This window comes from Bombina bombina, chromosome 4, assembly GCF_027579735.1.
Source record: "Bombina bombina isolate aBomBom1 chromosome 4, aBomBom1.pri, whole genome shotgun sequence".
NCBI lineage: Eukaryota > Metazoa > Chordata > Amphibia > Anura > Bombinatoridae > Bombina > Bombina bombina.
In genome coordinates, this window is record NC_069502.1 from 1083578931 (window position 1) to 1083597857 (window position 18927).

The window sequence follows — 18927 nt, forward strand, 5'->3', positions numbered from 1 at the left end:
AACAGGGAACTCTGAGTGGGAACTGGAAGCTCCTAACTCATGTAAGGTCAAATAATCAATCCCTTCTTTGAAATCTATGATGTCAGTTATATTAGGGAGAGCCTCATTAGTTACCTGTGAGTCATTACTAGTTTGATTTTCCAAACCTTCCTCTTGGTTACTAGATCCCCAAAAGAATTTTTTTAGGGTCAAGTCCCTAACCAGTCTATTTATGTCAACAATAGTTTCAAATAAATCAAATTTATTGGTTGGAACAAAGCCCAAGCCCAGGCTGAGTACTTCAATCTGTGGGTCTGTTAATACAATTTCAGATAAATTAATGACAGTCATATTTTGTATTTGTTGCGTGCATTTCTTTTTGGCTGTGCCCTGGCCCTTCCCTTTCCTCCTTGATCTATGTCTCCGCCTCCTTCTATTCCTTTCGGATCTAACCGAAAAACCTGTTGCTGGCTATTCTCCATGGTCTGGGGTATGAATGTTGATGGTCTAACGTCCCCCTCACTATCACTGAGGAACTCCTGTTGTCTCTCATTCACATTTTTGTTATTTTTCTTAGTACTATGTACCCTACCATCATTACCAGCCTTGTTCTGGCCTAAACCATGTGCTGACTCTGTCCTCTTTAAGGCACTCTTAGGTACTGATGCCTGCACTTCATCACCTGAGTTCCCACTAGAATCACCTGCACCATATTCATCTGACTTGTATTCATTATCCTCATCTGTACTGTCTTTATCTGAAAAGGTCACTCTTTTACCTTCCCCTCCTGATCCCATTTTAGGGGTACTCCTATTCCTCCTGAACTTGGGCCTGTTTGTCCTAGAGCCAGATTTAATCTGCCAGGTATAAACTTTGTTACTGATATAATCATTATTATCCCTCACAAATTTCCTTAGTTTGAAGTTATCAATTTCACCTCTAAACTTGACGATAGTTTCACCTAACAATTTGTCAAAATCTTTATATTTGGGGTGCTCTAAAAATTCATTTAACTGCACCTGTATCTTATTCAATTCTTCCCTGATTTTAATCAATTGACATTGTTTAAATTTTATGATTAATTGCATGAGTCTCTTAGAACAGTCACTTAAAATGTCATTCCATTCTTGCAAAAAGTCAGGGTCATCAACCTGGAAAGTGGGAAATTTATGCATTCTCAGTCCTCTGGGAATCAAATCCAGGGTCAAATATTTCTCCAATGCTCTTTGGTCCCACCATATCCTATACTCTTTGATTAAGGTGCGCTCCATAGCCAGAAATACATCACTAATGGATAATAGTTCAGTTTGTTTAACAAAAGTATCCTCAAGGGTTAATCTTTCTGAGTCCAAATCGGAAATTGATCTCAGTGAAAACAACCCTGTTGCCATTTTAACATTAATTGGTCACAAAATTATAGTGAATGTGCCAAACGTATGGATAAAAGTACACTGGGGAAAGTAACTGTCCGAGTCCCAGAGAGATGTAATGCAAAATTCTCAATGCTAATCCAAACAAAATTCCCCTCTGTGGTCTCAAGGACTTGCGCTCGGTATAACTGACACACGAATAAGTTAGTGATGAGGCACTGTTCGTGACAAATTGCTCCCTGTATGTTATCAAATTCACCCACAGTCAAGTCCACTTATAGGCCTTTATGACACTTTACTGTTTTATAGTGCAGACATTCTGGGGGACACTTGTGCAAATTGCGGATCGCTCACCTGCTTTTCATGCTCTCTGCTCGCATATCTCAGGCTTACCGCTTCATTTGTCCCCTAGTCTGCTCCGTGTCTGTGCCTCTGTGGACCGCTGCCGGCTTCAGGTCCTGGATCCGCCTGGGAACCAGTCTGCTCCTCGTCCGTCCACGTAGTTTGAGTATGAGACTCATGCTCATTTAAATGCATTATCCCTTTTAGAGTGCAAGGAGCATTTCAAAATATTTACTTGCAAGAGGACAACTGAGGCCTAGAAAATTGTACTGTTCATGGTTCTTGCTTACAATATTGATCCTAAGTCTTGATACTGATAACCTTTACTAAACAAATCTTTATATGGTTGTTAAACAGGTCTGAGTCTGAAGAAGACACACAAGAGGAAGATGAATGGAAACCAGAAGCTAAAGTTCCTAAAACTAAGAGACAACAAAAACCAGCAAAGTTGCCATCGACTAAAGCATCAACAAAAAAGACTACAGCTAAACCAAGGAAGGTAACAACTGTGTAAATACTATCTTCAGCTAAGGCTAGTAATGAAAAGACATGCTTAGTGTTGTGGTTAGTAGAAACGCGTAGTAGTATCTTTTTTTATTATCTGAAGTACAGCCTAATTGAGCAAATTCTTCCAGCAATTCAAAATTGGCACAATTCCATAACAATCTGTTTTTCATTGACTTGAGATTTAAAAATAGAGCAATAAAAAGTGTGCCTCTCACTTCAGTCATTTGTTTCTCATTATGACAAGGCAGACCACATATAACTTTGTTTTTTAATCACATTTAGCACTAGGGATTTAAACTTTTGATGCCTGCTGGTTTGTGTGTTTGGAATCTTGTAAATCGTGTAGAAGTAGCCACAAGCCTATCTACAGGAACAGTAACGCAGTCTTGATATTTTTAATTTCTATTTTAGACCCATTTATGACATATTCTTTACCTGATGATATGACTTTTGCTGTAATAATAAGACAGATACTATATTTTATTTAAATGATGATCGATTGCATTTTCTTCATAGGCTGGTGTAGTTTGAGATGGACAGGCTGCATTAGACTTTTTAAGTGTAAACATTTTTATTTTATTTTTTTTCACTCTCCTAGAAAAAAATCATTGAACTTTCTGGGAATACAGAGAAATCAGAGGAATTGTCAGCATCCAAGGCAACTGCAGGGCGAAAAATTAAAAGCGAGGTATTGTGTGTGAAGTAACTTATGGAGAGAATAAAATTGGGTGTTTCTTACGGATTGTATTTCTAAAACTTTAGAATTGTAGGACATAACATTTTTTGTGGAACTATTCTCAGTTAAATAAAAATTGATCTTGGGACAGTGGAAGCTTTTTTATATTTTTACAAACGTATGGATAGTTTTGTTTTGTTGCACAAAAGGGATAGCGCTTCACTTCAACTTTTAAAGAAAATAAAAAATAGTTGATTTTATAAATAAACCAAAACTCTGCATTGCATCATGATTGTGAATAGACACAATAGAAATACAAATACCATTTAATGTGCAGTGAAAATGTATATATTTAGGAACAGAGTTGCCATGCTAAACATTTGTAAGATTTGTGTTGGTTGATAATTATACTTAAAGGGACATGCAACCCAAACAATTTCTTTCATGATTTAGGTAGAACATACAACTTTCCAGTTTAATTCTATTATTAAATTTACTTTGTTCTTTTGGTATCATTTGTTGAGGGAGCAGCAATGCACTACTGGTTTCTAACTGAACACATGAGTGAGCCAATGACAATCGGTACATATATGCAGCCACCAATCAGCAACTAGAACCTAGGTTCTTTGCTGCTCCTGAGCTTACCTAGATAAACCTTTCAGGAAAGGATAACAAGAGAAGGAAGCAACTTAAATAATAGAAGTAAATTGGAAAGTTGTTTAAAATTGTATTCTCTATCTGAATCATGAAAGAAAATATTTGGGTTTCATGTCCCTTTAACTTAAAAAAAATTGTCTTGAGGCTTGATTTTGCACGTTAGCAGGACAATTACCCCTGGACTGATTTATTTCAATCAAACATGTAATTGTGGGTAGTCTCTTATCTGTTTTTCGAAAAAAATACATAATCCTGTCTGGAATAAATCAGTGTTTTCTTATCATAGTTGCAGTGGCTGTTTCTCTCCGCTAGTAAAGCTGTCACATTTTTATCTGCCGTTAAAGATTAGTAGGAAGTACGAGACCCATGCTGCAGGATGACCGATTTTACTGGCTACAATTTTCATCTGTCAATATTAAGTCAAAATGAGCTAATCATTTAATACATTTTTGCAATTTATTTCTGCTTTGGATAGCAGAAAATGATAAATTAGAAAATATTACACTGCCCCCACCCAGTTACTTCATAATGCTACCCGAATACGTCATAATGCCACCCGGCTTGCAACATTTTCTGTGGAGAACACTGTTTGTATGCGTATATATATATAATGTGTGTGTATATAATTTTTTTACAAAAATGTCAACATGTTTAAAAGGTTGCCTTTCATATGCATGGCATAACATTTGAGTACAATGTCTCTTTGAGTAAAGTCAATTAAAGTGATGGTAAACTCCCCTTTTTAAAATCAGATCCGGAATGTTAGTGCTATTTTAGATGGAGTTGTATTCTTCAGTTGTAATAAAGATGCGCTATAACTTACTTTCTAATATAGATCTGAAGTTCAAATACCGTCCGCTCTGCCGGCCACTTAACAAAAATCAGTGTTTCTGTGAGCTAACTGTTTGAATTGTCCTCCAATCAGCACTATAGCTACAACAAAAGTGCCATATTGGGAGAGCGCTGATTGGACAACAATTCAAACCATTAGCTCACAGAAAATTGACTTTTGAAGTGGGCGGCAGAGCACGGCGTATATGAATTTCATATCTATATTAAAAATCAAGTTATAGCGCATCTTTGTTACAACTGATGAACTAAACTCCATCTAAAATATCACTAAATTCAGGATCTGATTTTAAAAAGGGGAGAGTTTACCATCACTTTAACAAAAACTAATTCGATTAGAAAGCCTTGTTTTTTTTTCAAGCAAGAAAAGAGTATTTGAATGCTTAAGCATAAAAAGGTTTAGCTTTGTTCTTTGGATATCATTTGTTGACTAGGTATGCTAATAGGAGCTTAGGAAACACTGCTGCCATATAATGCCATAGACACATGCACGCTCCTGAGCTCACCTAAAATTGCTCCTTAAAGGGGCACAAAATATATGTACTTTAATTACTTTACCTGCAAATTTATACTGCAGTGCTTCGCCATTAACCTTTTCTTTTAAGTGTCCGAATTGTACAGCTATAACTCCCCCCACACAATTCCTTTTATGGCTGCATCTATATCCACCTTTGCTTTGGTAGAATGCAGAAATACACAGTAATTATCTGCTGGAGCATGCCTAGAAACAAATAAGCTGCTATGAATTCAGTTAAAATACAATGCCTGTGTTTCTGATGTTAAACACTGATAAGGGGGGTGGATCGGTCTACTCCAGAAAGCACAGCTATGTGTCATTTCTCCAACATTGGTGTGTCCGGTCCACGGCATCATCCATAACTTGTGGGAATATTCTCCTCCCCAACAGGAAATGGCAAAGAACACAGCAAAAGCTGTCCATATAGTCCCTCCCAGGCTCCGCCCCCCCAGTCATTCTCTTTGCCGCTCTGAACAAGTAGCATCTCCACAGAGATGGTGAAGAGTATGTGGTGTTTAGTTGTAGTTTTTATTCTACTATCAAGAGTTTGTTATTTTAAAATAGTGCTGGTATGTACTATTTGCTCTGAAACAGAAAAAGATGAAGAGTTCTGTTTGTGACAGGAGTATGATTTTAGCAGCAGTAACTAAAATCGATTGCTGTTCCCACAAAGGACTGTTGAGATGAGATAACTTCAGTTGGGGGCAGCAGTTGGCAGACTTTTCTGCTTAAGGTATGACTAGCCATATTTCTAACAAGACTGTGTAATGCTGGAAGGCTGTCATTTTTCCCCTCATGGGGATCGGTAAGCCATTTTCTTAGTCTCAAACAGAATAAAGGGCTTAATATGGGCTATAAAACTGGTAGATACTTTTATGGGCTAGATCGATTGCTTTATTTAGGCATTTTATACAGTTTGATGTTGAAATCCACACTTTATAACTTTGGGGAACGTTTTTTTTACGTCAGGCTCTGGTTTAGACACCGTCTCAGTCAGGAAGGGCCTTCTCTGTAGTAGGCAGAGCCTCATTTTCGCATCATTACTGCGCAGTTACTTTTGAGAGCAATACATGCAGCTGCATGTGTGTGGGTCTGGAATTAGTTGAAAAGGTTCCAAGAAGGCTTCATTTGGTATCGTATACTCCCCTGGGTTTGGTGAAGTCGCAGCAAAGCCTGGGGCTGGGACTGTAAGGGGGTTAAAACTGTAAAAGGCTCCGGTTTCCACATTTTAAGGGTTAACAGCCTGAAATTTGGGGTGCAATGCTTTGAATGCTTTAAGACACTGTGGTGAAAATTTGGTTAAAATTGAACAATTCCTTCATAGTTTTTCACATATTCAGTAATAAAGTGTGCCCTGTTTATAATTTAAAGAGACAGTAACGGTTTTGTTTTAAAACGTTTTTTGTACTTTATTGACAAGTTTAAGCCTGTTTAACATGTCTGTGCCTTCAGATAGACTATGTTCTGTGTGCATGGAAGCCAAAGTGTCTCCCCCTTCAAATATGTGTGATAATTGTGCCATAGCGTCCAAACAAAGTAAGGACAGTACTGCCACAGATAGTAAAGTTGCCCAAGATGATTCATCAGATGAAGGGAGTAGACATAGTTCTACATCATCTCCTTCTGTATCTACACCAGTTTTGCCCACGCAGGAGACCCCTAGTACTTCTAGCGCACCAATGCTTGTTACTATGCAACAATTGACAGCAGTAATGGATAACTCCATAGCAAATATTTTATCCAAAATGCCTGCATTTCAGAGAAAGCGCGATTGCTCTGTTTGAAACACTGTAGAGCAGGAGGGCGCTAATGATAATTGCTCTGTCATACCCTCACGCCAATCTGAAGTGGCTATGAGGGAGGTTTTGTCAGATGGGGAAATTTCTGATTCAGGAAGAATTTCTCAGCAGGCAGAAACTGATGTTGTGACATTTAACTTTAAATTAGAGCATCTCCGCGCACTGCTTAAGGAGGTGCTATCTACTCTTTATGATTGTGACAACTTGGTCATTCCAGAAAAATTGTGCAAGATGGACAAGTTCCTAGAGGTCCCGGTGCACCCCGACGCTTTTCCAATACCCAAGCGGGTGGCGGACATAGTGAATAAGGAGTGGGAGAAGCCTGGCATACCTTTTGTCCCTCCTCCTATATTTAAGAAATTATTTCCTATGGTCGACCCCAGAAAGGACTTATGGCAAACAGTCCCTAAGGTCGAGGGGGCAGTTTCTACACTAGCCAAACGCACGACCATTCCTATTGAGGACAATTGTGCTTTCAAAGATCCTATGGATAAAAAATTGGAGGGTTTGCTTAAAAAGATTTTTGTACAGCAAGGTTACCTCCTTCAACCTATTTTGTGTATTATTCCTGTCACTACAGCAGCGTGGTTCTGGTTCGAAGAACTAGAAAAGTCGCTCAGTAGAGAGACTCCGTATGAGGAGGTTATGGACAGAATTCACGCACTTAAGTTAGCTAATTCCTTTATTTTAGATGCCGCTTTGCAGTTAGCTAGATTGGCTGCGAAAAATTCAGGGTTTGCAATTGTGGCGCACAGAGCGCTCTGGCTAAAGTCTTGGTCAGCGGATGTATCTTCCAAGACAAAATTGCTTAATATCCCTTTCAAAGGTAAGACCCTCTTTGGGCCAGAATTGAAAGAGATTATTTCAGATATCACTGGGGGTAAGGGCCATGCCCTCCCACAAGATAGGCCTTTCAAGGCTAAGAATAAGTCCAATTTTCGTTCCTTTCACAATTTCAGGAACGGACCGGCCTCCAACTCTGCAGCCTCTAGACAAGAGGGTAATGCTTCCCAGACCAAACCAGCTTGGAAACCGATGCAAGGCTGGAACAAGGGTAAACAGGCCAAGAAACCTGTTGCTGCTACCAAGACAGCATGAAGGGGTAGCCCCCAATCCGGGACCGGATCTAGTAGGGGGCAGACTCTCTCTCTTTGCTCAGGCCTGGGCAAGAGATGTTCAGGATCCCTGGGCACTAGAAATAGTCTCTCAGGGTTATCTTCTAGAATTCAACTACCCCCAAGGGGAAGGTTCCACATCTCTCGTTTATCTTCAAACCAAATAAAGAGACAGGCATTCTTACATTGTGTAGAGGACCTGTTAAAAATGGGAGTGATACACCCAGTTCCAACTGTGGAACAAGGACTGGGGTTTTACTCAAATCTGTTTGTAGTTCCCAAAAAAGAGGGAACCTTCAGACCAATTCTGGATTTAAAGATTCTAAACAAATTTCTCAGAGTGCCATCGTTCAAAATGGAAACTATTCGAATGATTCTACCTACAATCCAGGAGGGTCAATTTATGACTACCGTGGATCTAAAGGATGCGTATCTACATATTCCTATCCACAAAGATCATCATCAGTTCCTAAGGTTTGCCTTTCTTGACAAACATTACCAGTTTGTGGCTCTCCCATTCGGGCTAGCCACTGCTCCAAGGATTTTCACAAAGGTACTCGGGTCCCTTCTAGCGGTTCTAACACCAAGGGGCATTGCAGTGGCACCTTACTTGGATGACATTCTAATACAAGCGTCGTCTCTTTCAAAGGCAAAGGCTCACACAGACATCGTTCTGGCCTTTCTCAGATCTCACGGGTGGAAGGTGAACATAGAAAAGAGTTCCCTGTCTCCGTCAACAAGAGTTCCCTTCTTGGGGACAATAATAGATTCTTTAGAAATGAAGATTTTCCTGACAGATGTCAGAAAGTCAAAGCTTCTAAACACTTGTCAAGTTCTTCACTCTGTTCTACGGCCTTCCATAGCTCAGTGCATGGAAGTAGTAGGGTTGATGGTTGCAGCAATGGACATAGTTCCTTTTGCGCGAATTCATCTAAGACCATTACAACTGTGCATGCTCAAACAGTGGAATGGGGACTATACAGACTTGTCTCCAGTGATTCAAGTAGATCAGAAGACCAGAGACTCACTCCGTTGGTGGCTGACCCAGGATCACCTGTCCCAGGGAATGAGCTTCCGCAGACCAGAGTGGGTCATCGTCACGACCGACGCCAGTCTATTAGGCTGGGGCGCGGTCTGGGATTCCCTGAAAGCTCAGGGTCTATGGTCCCATGCTCTTCTCCCGATAAACATTCTGGAACTGAGAGCGATATTCAATGCTCTCAGGGCTTGGCCTCAACTAGCAAAGGCCAGATTCATAAGATTCCAATCAGACAACATGACGACTGTTGCTTACATCAATCATCAGGGGGGAACAAGGTGTTCCCTGGCGATGAGAGAGGTGACCAAAATCATCAAATGGGCGGAGGATCACTCCTGCCACCTATCTGCGATCCACATCCCAGGAGTGGAAAACTGGGAGGCGGATTATCTGAGTCGTCAGACCTTCCATCCGGGGGAGTGGGAACTCCACCCGGAGGTATTTGCCCAATTGACCAAATTATGGGGCATTCCAGACATGGATCTGATGGCGTCTCGTCAGAACTTCAAGGTTCCTTGCTACGGGTCCAGATCCAGGGATCCCAAGGCGACTCTAGTGGATGCATTAGTGGCGCCTTGGACCTTCAACCTAGCTTATGCGTTTCCACCGTTCCCTCTCATTCCCAGGCTGGTAGCCAGGATCAAACAGGAGAAGGCCTCAGTGATTTTGATAGCTCCTGCGTGGCCACGCAGGACTTGGTATGCAGACCTGGTGAATATGTTATCGGCTCCACCATGGAAGCTACCTTTGAGACAGGATCTTCTAGTACAGGGTCCATTCGAACATCCAAATCTAGTTTCTCTCCAGCTGACGGCTTGGAAATTGAACGCTTGATGTTATCTAAGTGTGGGTTTTCGGATTCTGTGATAGATACTCTGGTACAAGCCAGAAAACCTGTGACTAGAAAGATTTACCATAAAATATGGAAAACATATATCTGTTGGTGTGAATCCAAGGGATTCTCATGGAGTAAGATTAAGATTCCTAGGATCCTTTCCTTTTTCCAAGAAGTTTTGGATAAGGGATTATCAGCGAATTCTCCAAAAGGACAGATTTCTGCTTTATCTGTCTTGTTACACAAACGACTGGCAGCTGTGCCAGATGTTCAAGCTTTTGTTCAGGCTTTGGTCAGGATCAAGCCTGTTTACAGACCTTTGACTCCCTGGAGTCTAAATTTAGTTCTTTCAGTTCTTCAAGGGGTTCCATTTGAACCCTTAAACTCCATATATATCAAGTTGTTATCTTGGAAAGTTCTGTTTTTGGTTGCTATTTCTTCTGCGAGAAGAGTTTCTGAATTATCTGCTCTGCAGTGTAATCCGCCCTATCTGGTGTTTCATTCAGATAAGGTTGTTTTACGTACTAAACCTGGTTTCCTTCCAAAAGTTGTTTCCAACAAGAATATTAACCAGGAAATAGTTGTGCCTTCTTTGTGCCCGAATCCAGTTTCGAAGACGGAACGTTTGTTACACAATTTAGATGTAGTCTGTGCTTTAAAGTTCTATTTAGAAGCAACAACGGATTTCAGACAAACGTCTTCTCTGTTTGTCGTTTATTCTGGCAAGAGGAGAGGTCAAAAAGCTACTGCTACCTCTCTTTCCTTTTGGCTGAAAAGCATCATCCGGACGGCAGCCTCCTGAACGAATCACAGCTCACTCTACTAGGGCTGTGGCTTCCTCATGGGCCTTCAAGAACGAGGCTTCTGTTGATCAGATATGTAAGGCAGCGACTTGGTCTTCTCTGCACACTTTTGCCAAATTCTACAAATTTGATACTTTTGCTTCTTCGGAGGCTATTTTTGGGAGAAAGGTTTTGCAAGCCGTGGTGCCTTCTGTTTAGGTAACCTGATTGGCTCCCTCCCTTCATCCGTGTCCTAAAGCTTTGGTATTGTTTCCCACAAGTTATGGATGACGCCGTGGACCGGACACACCAATGTTGGAGAAAACAGAATTAATGCTTACCTGATAAATTACTTTCTCCAACGGTGTGTCCGGTCCACGGCCCGCCCTGTTTTTTTAATCAGGTTTGATAAATTTCTATCTTTAACTACAGTCACCACGGCACCCTATAGTTTCTCCTTTTTTTCTCCTGTCCGTCGGTCGAATGACTGGGGGGGCGGAGCCTGGGAGGGACTATATGGACAGCTTTTGCTCTGCTCTTTGCCATTTCCTGTTGGGGAGGAGAATATTCCCACAAGTTATGGATGACGCCGTGGACCGGACACACCGTTGGAGAAAGATATTTATCAGGTAAGCATAAATTCTGTTTTTGCTTATTTTTGAAAATTATTTTAAAATACTTGCCAGCAATTTTTAAAGATTTTTTCACTTAATTAGCCCTTTTAGGATATGCACAGATCTCAACATGTTTTATGGCACTTTAAAGGAATATTCTAGTCGAAATTAAACTTTCATGATTCAGGTAGAGAAGGCAATTTTAAGCAAATTTCTAATTTACTCCTAATATCATTTCTCTTGTTAAGTGTATCCAGTCCACGGATTATCCATTACTTGTGGGATATTCTCCTTCCCAACAGGAAGTTGCAAGAGGATCACCCACAGCAGAGCTGCTATATCCTCCCCTCACTGCCATATCCAGTCATTCTCTTGCAACTCTCAACTAAGATGGAGGTCGTAAGAGGACTGTGGTGTTTTATACTTCGTTTATTTCTTCAATCAAAAGTTTGTTATTTTTAAATGGTACCGGAGTGTACTGTTTATCTCAGGCAGTATTTAGAAGAAGAATCTGCCTGCGTTTTCTATGATCTTAGCAGAAGTAACTAAGATCCTTTGCTGTTCTCACATATTCTGAGAAGTGAGGTAACATCAGAGGGGGAATAGCGTGCAGGTTTTCCTGTAATAAGGTATGTGCAGTTAAAATATTTTTCTAGGGATGGAATTTGCTTGAAAATGCTGCTGATTCCGAAGTAATGTAAGTAAAGCCTTAAATGCAGTGATAGCGACTGGTATCAGGCTTATTAATAGAGATACATACTCTTATAAAAGTGTATTTTAAAACGTTTGCTGGCATGTTTAATCGTTTTTTACATATGTTTGGTGATAAAACTTATTGGGGCCTAGTTTTTTCCACATGGCTGGCTTGAATTTTGCCTAGAAACAGTTCCCTGAGGCTTCCCACTGTTGTAATATGAGTGGGAGGGGCCTATTTTGGCGTTTTTTTGCACAGCAAAAATTACAGACACAGACATCCAGCTTCTTCCTGCATGATCCAGGACTTCTCTGAAGGGCTCAAAATGCTTCAAAAGTCGTATCGAGGGAGGTAAAAAGCCACAGTAGAGCTGTGGCAGTTGTTGTGACTGTTTAAAAAACGTTTTTGTCATTTGTTATTCCGTTTTTGGTATTAAGGGGTTAATCATCCATTTGCAAGTGGGTGCAATGCTCTGCTAACTTATTACATACACTGTAAAAATTTCGTTAGTGTAACTGCATTTTTTCACTGTTATTTCAAAATTTGGGAAAATTTGTGTTTCTTAAAGGCGCAGTAACGTTTTTTATATTGCTTGTAAACTTGTTTTAAAGTGTTTTCCAAGCTTGCTAGTCTCATTGCTAGTCTGTTTAAACATGTCTGACACAGAGGAACCTACTTGTTCATTATGTTTGAAAGCCATGGTGGAGCCCCATAGGAGAATGTGTACTAAATGTATTGATTTCACCTTAAACAGTAAAGATCAGTCTTTATCTATAAAAGAATTATCACCAGAGGGTTCTGTCGAGGGGGAAGTTATGCCGACTAACTCTCCCCACGTGTCAGACCCTTCGCCTCCCACTCAGGGGACGCACGCTAATATGGCGCCAATTACATCAGGGACGCCCATAGCGATTACCTTGCAGGACATGGCTACAATCATGTATAATACCCTGTCAAAGGTATTATCTAGATTGCCTGAATTAAGAGGCAAGCGCGATAGCTCTGGGGTTAGGAGAGATACAGAGCGCGCAAATGCTGTTAGAGCCATGTCTGATACTGCGTCACAGTATGCAGAACATGAGGACGGAGAGCTTCAGTCTGTGGGTGACATCTCTGACTCGGGGAAACCTGATTCAGAGATTTCTAATTTTAAATTTAAGCTTGAGAACCTCCGTGTATGGCTTGGGGAGGTATTAGCTGCTCTGAATGACTGTAACACAGTTGCAATTCCAGAGAAATTGTGTAGGCTGGATAGATACTATGCGGTGCCGGTGTGTACTGACGTTTTTCCTATACCTAAAAGGCTTACAGAAATTATTAGCAAGGAGTGGGATAGACCCGGTGTGCCCTTTTCCCCACCTATATTTAGAAAAATGTTTCCAATAGACGCCACTACACGGGACTTATGGCAGACGGTCCCTAAGTTGGAGGGAGCAGTTTATACTTTAGCAAAGCGTACCACTATCCCGGTTGAGTTGTGCTTTTTCAGATCCAATGGATAAAAAATTGGAGGGTTACCTTAAGAAAATGTTTATTCAACAAGGTTTTATTTTACAGCCCCTTGCATGCATTGCGCCTGTCACTGCTGCGGCGGCATTCTGGTTTGAGGCCCTGGAAGAGGCCATCCAGACAGCTCCATTGAATGAAATTATTGACAAGCTTAGAACGCTTAAGCTAGCTAACTCATTTGTTCCTGATGCCATTGTTCATTTGACTAAACTAACGGCTAAGAATTCCGGATTCGCCATCCAGGCGCAGGGCGCTATGGCTTAAATCCTGGTCAGCTGACGTGACTTCAAAGTCTAAATTACTCAACATTCCTTTCAAGGGGCAGACCTTATTCGGGCCTGGCTTGAAGGAAATTATTGCTGACATTACTGGAGGAAAGGGTCATACCCTTCCTCAGGACAGGGCCAAATCAAAGGCCAAACAGTCTAATTTTCGTGCCTTTCGAAATTTCAAGGCATGAGCAGCATCAACTTCCTCCGCTTCAAAACAAGAGGGAACTGTTGCTCATTACAGACAGGCCTGGAAACCTAACCAGTCCTGGAACAAGGGCAAGCAGGCCAGAAAGCCTGCTGCTGCCCCCAAGACAGCATGAAGGAACGGCCCCCTATCCGGAAACGGATCTAGTGGGGGGCAGACTTTCTCTCTTCGCCCAGGCGTGGGCAAGAGATGTTCAGGATCCCTGGGCGTTGGAGATCATATCTCAGGGATATCTTCTGGACTTCAAAGCTTCTCCTCCACAAGGGAGATTTCATATTTCAAGGTTATCAGCAAACCAGATAAAGAAAGAGGCATTCCTAAGCTGTGTGGAAGACCTCCTAGTAATGGGAGTGATCCATCCAGTTCCGCGGACGGAACAAGGACAGTGATTTTATTCAAATCTGTTTGTGGTTCCCAAGAAAGAGGGAATCTTCAGACCAATCTTGGATCTAAAGATCTTAAACAAATTCCTCAGAGTTCCATCATTCAAAATGGAAACTATTCGGACCATCCTACCCATGATCCAAGAGGGTCAGTACATGACCACAGTGGACCTAAGGTTTGCCTTTCTAGACAGGCATTACCAATTTGTAGCTCTTCCCTTCGGGTTGGCCACTGCCCCGATAATTTTTACAAAGGTTCTGGGCTCACTTCTGGCGGTTCTAAGACCGCGAGGCATAGCGGTGGCTCCGTATCTAGACGACATCCTGATACAGGCGTCAATCTTTCAAATTGCCAAGTCTCATACAGAGATAGTTCTGGCATTTCTGAGGTCGCATGGGTGGAAAGTGAACGTGGAAAAGAGTTCTCTATCACCACTCACAAAAGTCTCCTTCCTAGGGACTCTTATAGATTCTGTAGAGATGAAAACCTGACGGAGTCCAGGTTATCAAAACTTCTAAATGCTTGCCGTGTCCTTCATTCCATTCCACTCCCGTCAGTGGCTCAGTGCATGGAAGTAATCGGCTTAATGGTAGCGGCAATGGACATAGTGCCATTTGCACGCCTGCATCTCAGACCGCTGCAATTATGCATGCTAAGTCAGTGGAATGGGGATTACTCAGATTTGTCCCCTCTACTAAATCTGGATCAAGAGACCAGAGATTCTCTTCTCTGGTGGCTTTCTCTGGTCCATCTGTCCAAGGGCATGACCTTTCACAGGCCAGATTGGACGATTGGAACAACAGATGCCAGCCTTCTAGGTTGGGGAGCAGTCTGGAACTCCCTGAAGGCTCAGAGATCGTGGACTCAGGAGGAGAAACTCCTCCCAATAAATATTCTGGAGTTAAGAGCAATATTCAATGCTCTTCTAGCTTGGCCTCAGTTGGCAACACTGAGGTTCATCAGATTTCAGTCGGACAACATCACGACTGTGGCTTACATCAACCATCAAGGGGGAACCAGGAGTTCCCTAGTGATGTTAGAAGTCTCAAAGATAATTCGCTGGGCAGAGTCTCACTCTTGCCACCTGTCAGCGATCCACATCCCAGGCGTAGAGAACTGGGAGGCGGATTTTCTAAGTCGTCAGACTTTTCATCCGGGGGAGTGGGAACTCCATCCGGAGGTGTTTGCTCAACTGGTCCATCGTTGGGGCAAACCAGAACTGGATCTCATGGCGTCTCGCCAGAACGCCAAGCTTCCTTGTTACGGATCCAGGTCCAGGGACCCGGGAGCAACGCTGATAGATGCTCTAGCAGCTCCTTGTTTCTTCAACCTGGCCTATGTGTTTCCACCGTTTCCTCTGCTCCCTTGACTGATTGCCAAAATCAAACAGGAGAGAGCATTGGTGATTCTGATAGCGCCTGCGTGGCCACTCAGGACCTGGTATGCAGACCTAGTGGACATGTAATCTCTTCCACCATGGACTCTGCCTCTGAGGCAGGACCTTCTAATACAAGGTCCTTTCAATCATCCAAATCTAATTTCTCTGAGATTGACTGCATGGAGATTGAACGCTTGATTCTATCATGGCATGGCTTCTCCGAATCAGTCATTGATACCTTAATACAGGCTCGGAAGCCTGTCACCAAGAAAATCTACCATAAGATATGGCGTAAATATCTTTATTGGTGTGAATCCAAGAGTTACTCATGGAGTAAGGTTAGGATTCCTAGGATATTGTCCTTTCTCCCAGAGGGTTTGGACAAAGGCTTATCAGCTAGTTCTTTAAAAGGACAGATCTCTGCTCTGTCTATTCTTTTGCACAAGCGTCTGGCAGAAGTTCCAGATGTCCAGGCATTTTGTCAGGCTTTGGTTAGGATTAAGCCTGTGTTTAAACCTGTTACACCCCCGTGGAGCTTAAACTTGGTTCTTAAAGTTATTCAGGGAGTTCCGTTTGAACCCCTTCATTCCATTGATATTAAGCTTTTATCTTGGAAAGTTCTGTTTTTGATGGCTATTTCCTCGGCTCGAAGAGTCTCTGAGTTATCTGCCTTACATTGTGATTCTCCTTATCTGATTTTTCATTCAGACAAGGTAGTTCTGCGTACCAAACCTGGGTTTTTACCTAAGGTGGTTTCTAACAGGAATATCAATCAAGAGATTGTTGTTCCATCATTGTGTCCTAATCCTTCTTCAAAGAAGGAACGTCTTTTGCATAATCTGGACGTAGTCCGTGCCTTGAAGTTTTACTTACAGGCTACTAAAGATTTTCGTCAAACATCTGCCCTGTTTGTCGTTTACTCTGGACAGAGGAGAGGTCAAAAAGCTTCGACAACCTCTCTCTCCTTTTGGCTTCGGAGCATAATACGCTTAGCCTATGAGACTGCTGGACAGCAGCCCCCTGAAAGGATTACAGCTCATTCTACTAGAGCTGTGGCTTCCACCTGGGCCTTTAAAAATGAGGCCTCTGTTGAACAAATTTGCAAGGCTGCGACTTGGTCTTCGCTTCACACCTTTTCAAAATTTTACAAATTTGACACTTTTGCTTCTTCGGAGGCTGTTTTTGGGAGAAAGGTTCTACAGGCAGTGGTTCCTTCCGTTTAAGTTCCTGCCTTGTCCCTCCCATCATCCGTGTACTTTAGCTTTGGTATTGGTATCCCACAAGTAATGGATGATCCGTGGACTGGATACACTTAACAAGAGAAAACATAATTTATGCTTACCTGATAAATTTATTTCTCTTGTAGTTTATCCAGTCCACGGCCCGCCCTGTCCTTTTAAGGCAGGTCTAAATTTTAATTAAACTACAGTCACCACTGCACCCTATGGTTTCTCCTTTCTCGTCTTGTTTCGGTCGAATGACTGGATATGGCATTGAGGGGAGGAGCTATATAGCAGCTCTGCTGTGGGTGATCCTCTTGCAACTTCCTGTTGGGAAGGAGAATATCCCAAAAGTAATGGATGATCCGTGGACTGGATACACTACAAGAGAAATAAATTTATCAGGTAAGCATAAATTATGTTTTTTTCTTCGTTCTCTTGCTATCTTTATTTGAAAAGGCAAGAATGTAAGCATAAGAACCGGCCCATTTTTGGTTCATCACCTTGGTTGCACTTTTTGATTGGTGTCTAAATGTAGCCACCAATCAGCAAGCGCTACCCAGGTTCTAAACCAAAATGGGTCGGCCCCTAAGCTTACGTTCAAATAAAGATAGTAAGAGAACAAAGACAAATTGATAATAGTAAATTAGGAAGTTGCTTAGTTTAATTTTGACTAGACTATACCTTTAACATAGGATACCAAGATAACGGCAAAATTGATAATAAAAGTAAATTGAAAAGTTGTTTAAAATGTCATGCTCTATCTAACCCATTTAAGTTTAATTTTGACTTTACTTTAAAGGGACATGAAACTCAAAACTTTTCTTTCATGATTTAGACAGAGCATACAATTTTAAACAACTTTCCAATTTACTTCTATTATTTAATTTGCCTGCTTCTCTTGTTATCCTTTGCTGAAAGGTTTATCTAGGCAAGCTCAGGACAGCAGAGATCGTAGGTTCTAGCTACTGATTGGTGGCTGCATAAATATACTGATTGTCATTGGCTCACCCATGTGTTCAGTTAGAAACCATTAGTGCATTGCTGCTCCTTCAACAAATGATGCCAAGAAAATGAAACAAATTAGATAAAAGAAGTAAATTAGAAAGTTGTTTAAAATTGTATTGTCTATCTGAATCATGAAAGAAAAAAATGTGGGTTTCATGTCCCTTTAATATCATTCTTAAGACAAGTATTGTAAATGAGCTTTACAGCTTTATGAACTGATTTTTTTCCTTTGTATACTTGATAGCTCATCAAGTCCTCTATGCTTTCATGAGGTTTGCTTATTTACTTATTTTAGTACCTTTTACTTGAGTAATTTAAGTATTACATGAAATAGTATGTAGAAATAAATTAAGGTTTTATTTTCTCATGGTAATTGATAAACTAAGTTCTATAAATGATTTGTTTGCAAAGGTTCTTGACTGTAGGGTACATTTGCAGGGATTTACAAGGGAGGGAAACATATTTGCTGATTTCCTTATTTTATTTAAGCATTGCACCCCCAAAATTGTATTTCGTTTAAAAAAAAACAAAAAAAAAAAACAAAAAAAAAAACTTTTTTCTCTTGTTAAGTGTGTTCAGTCCACGGGTCATCCATTACTTATGGGATATATTCTCCTTCCCAACAGGAAGTTGCAAGAGGATCACCCAAGCAGAGCTGCTATATAGCTCCTCCCCTCACATGTCATATCCAGTCATTCTCTTGCAACCCTCAACAAAGAAGGAGGTCGCGACAGGAGCTGGAGTTTTTACTTAACTATTCTTCAATCAAAAGTTTGTTATTTTAAATGGCACCGGAGTGTGCTGTTTTTCTATCTCAGGCAGTATTTGGAAGAAGAAACTGCCTGCGTTTTTTTTTCTATGATCTTAGCAGGCGTAACTAAGATCCACTGGCTGTTCTCGACATTCTGAGGAGTGGGGTAACTTCAGAAACTGGGAATAGCATGTGGGGTCCTCCGCAAATGAGGTATGTGCGGTACATTATTTTCTGGGAATGGAATTGACTAAGAAAATACTGCTGTTACCGTATGATGTAAGTACAGCCTTAAATGCAGTAGTGGCAACTGGTATCAGGCTGATAAATGTATGCGCAGTTGTTATTTTCTAGGGACTAGAATTTGACTGAGAAAATACTGTTAAAACTGAAATAATACTTAAGCCTTATCTGCAGTGGTAGCG

At 41.2% G+C, this 18927-nt stretch overlaps 1 protein-coding gene across 1 annotated transcript in view; it reads left to right on the forward strand.

Annotated features, from left to right (window-relative positions):
• The window catches only part of SRBD1 (S1 RNA binding domain 1), an 823313-nt gene that overhangs the window by 65785 nt on the left and 738601 nt on the right, over positions 1 to 18927 (forward strand). Inside the window, exons 3-4 of the mRNA XM_053712257.1 lie at positions 2049 to 2190; positions 2797 to 2886. Of these exons, the coding sequence (XP_053568232.1) occupies positions 2049 to 2190; positions 2797 to 2886 (232 nt within the window). The remainder of the gene's footprint in view (positions 1 to 2048; positions 2191 to 2796; positions 2887 to 18927) is intronic.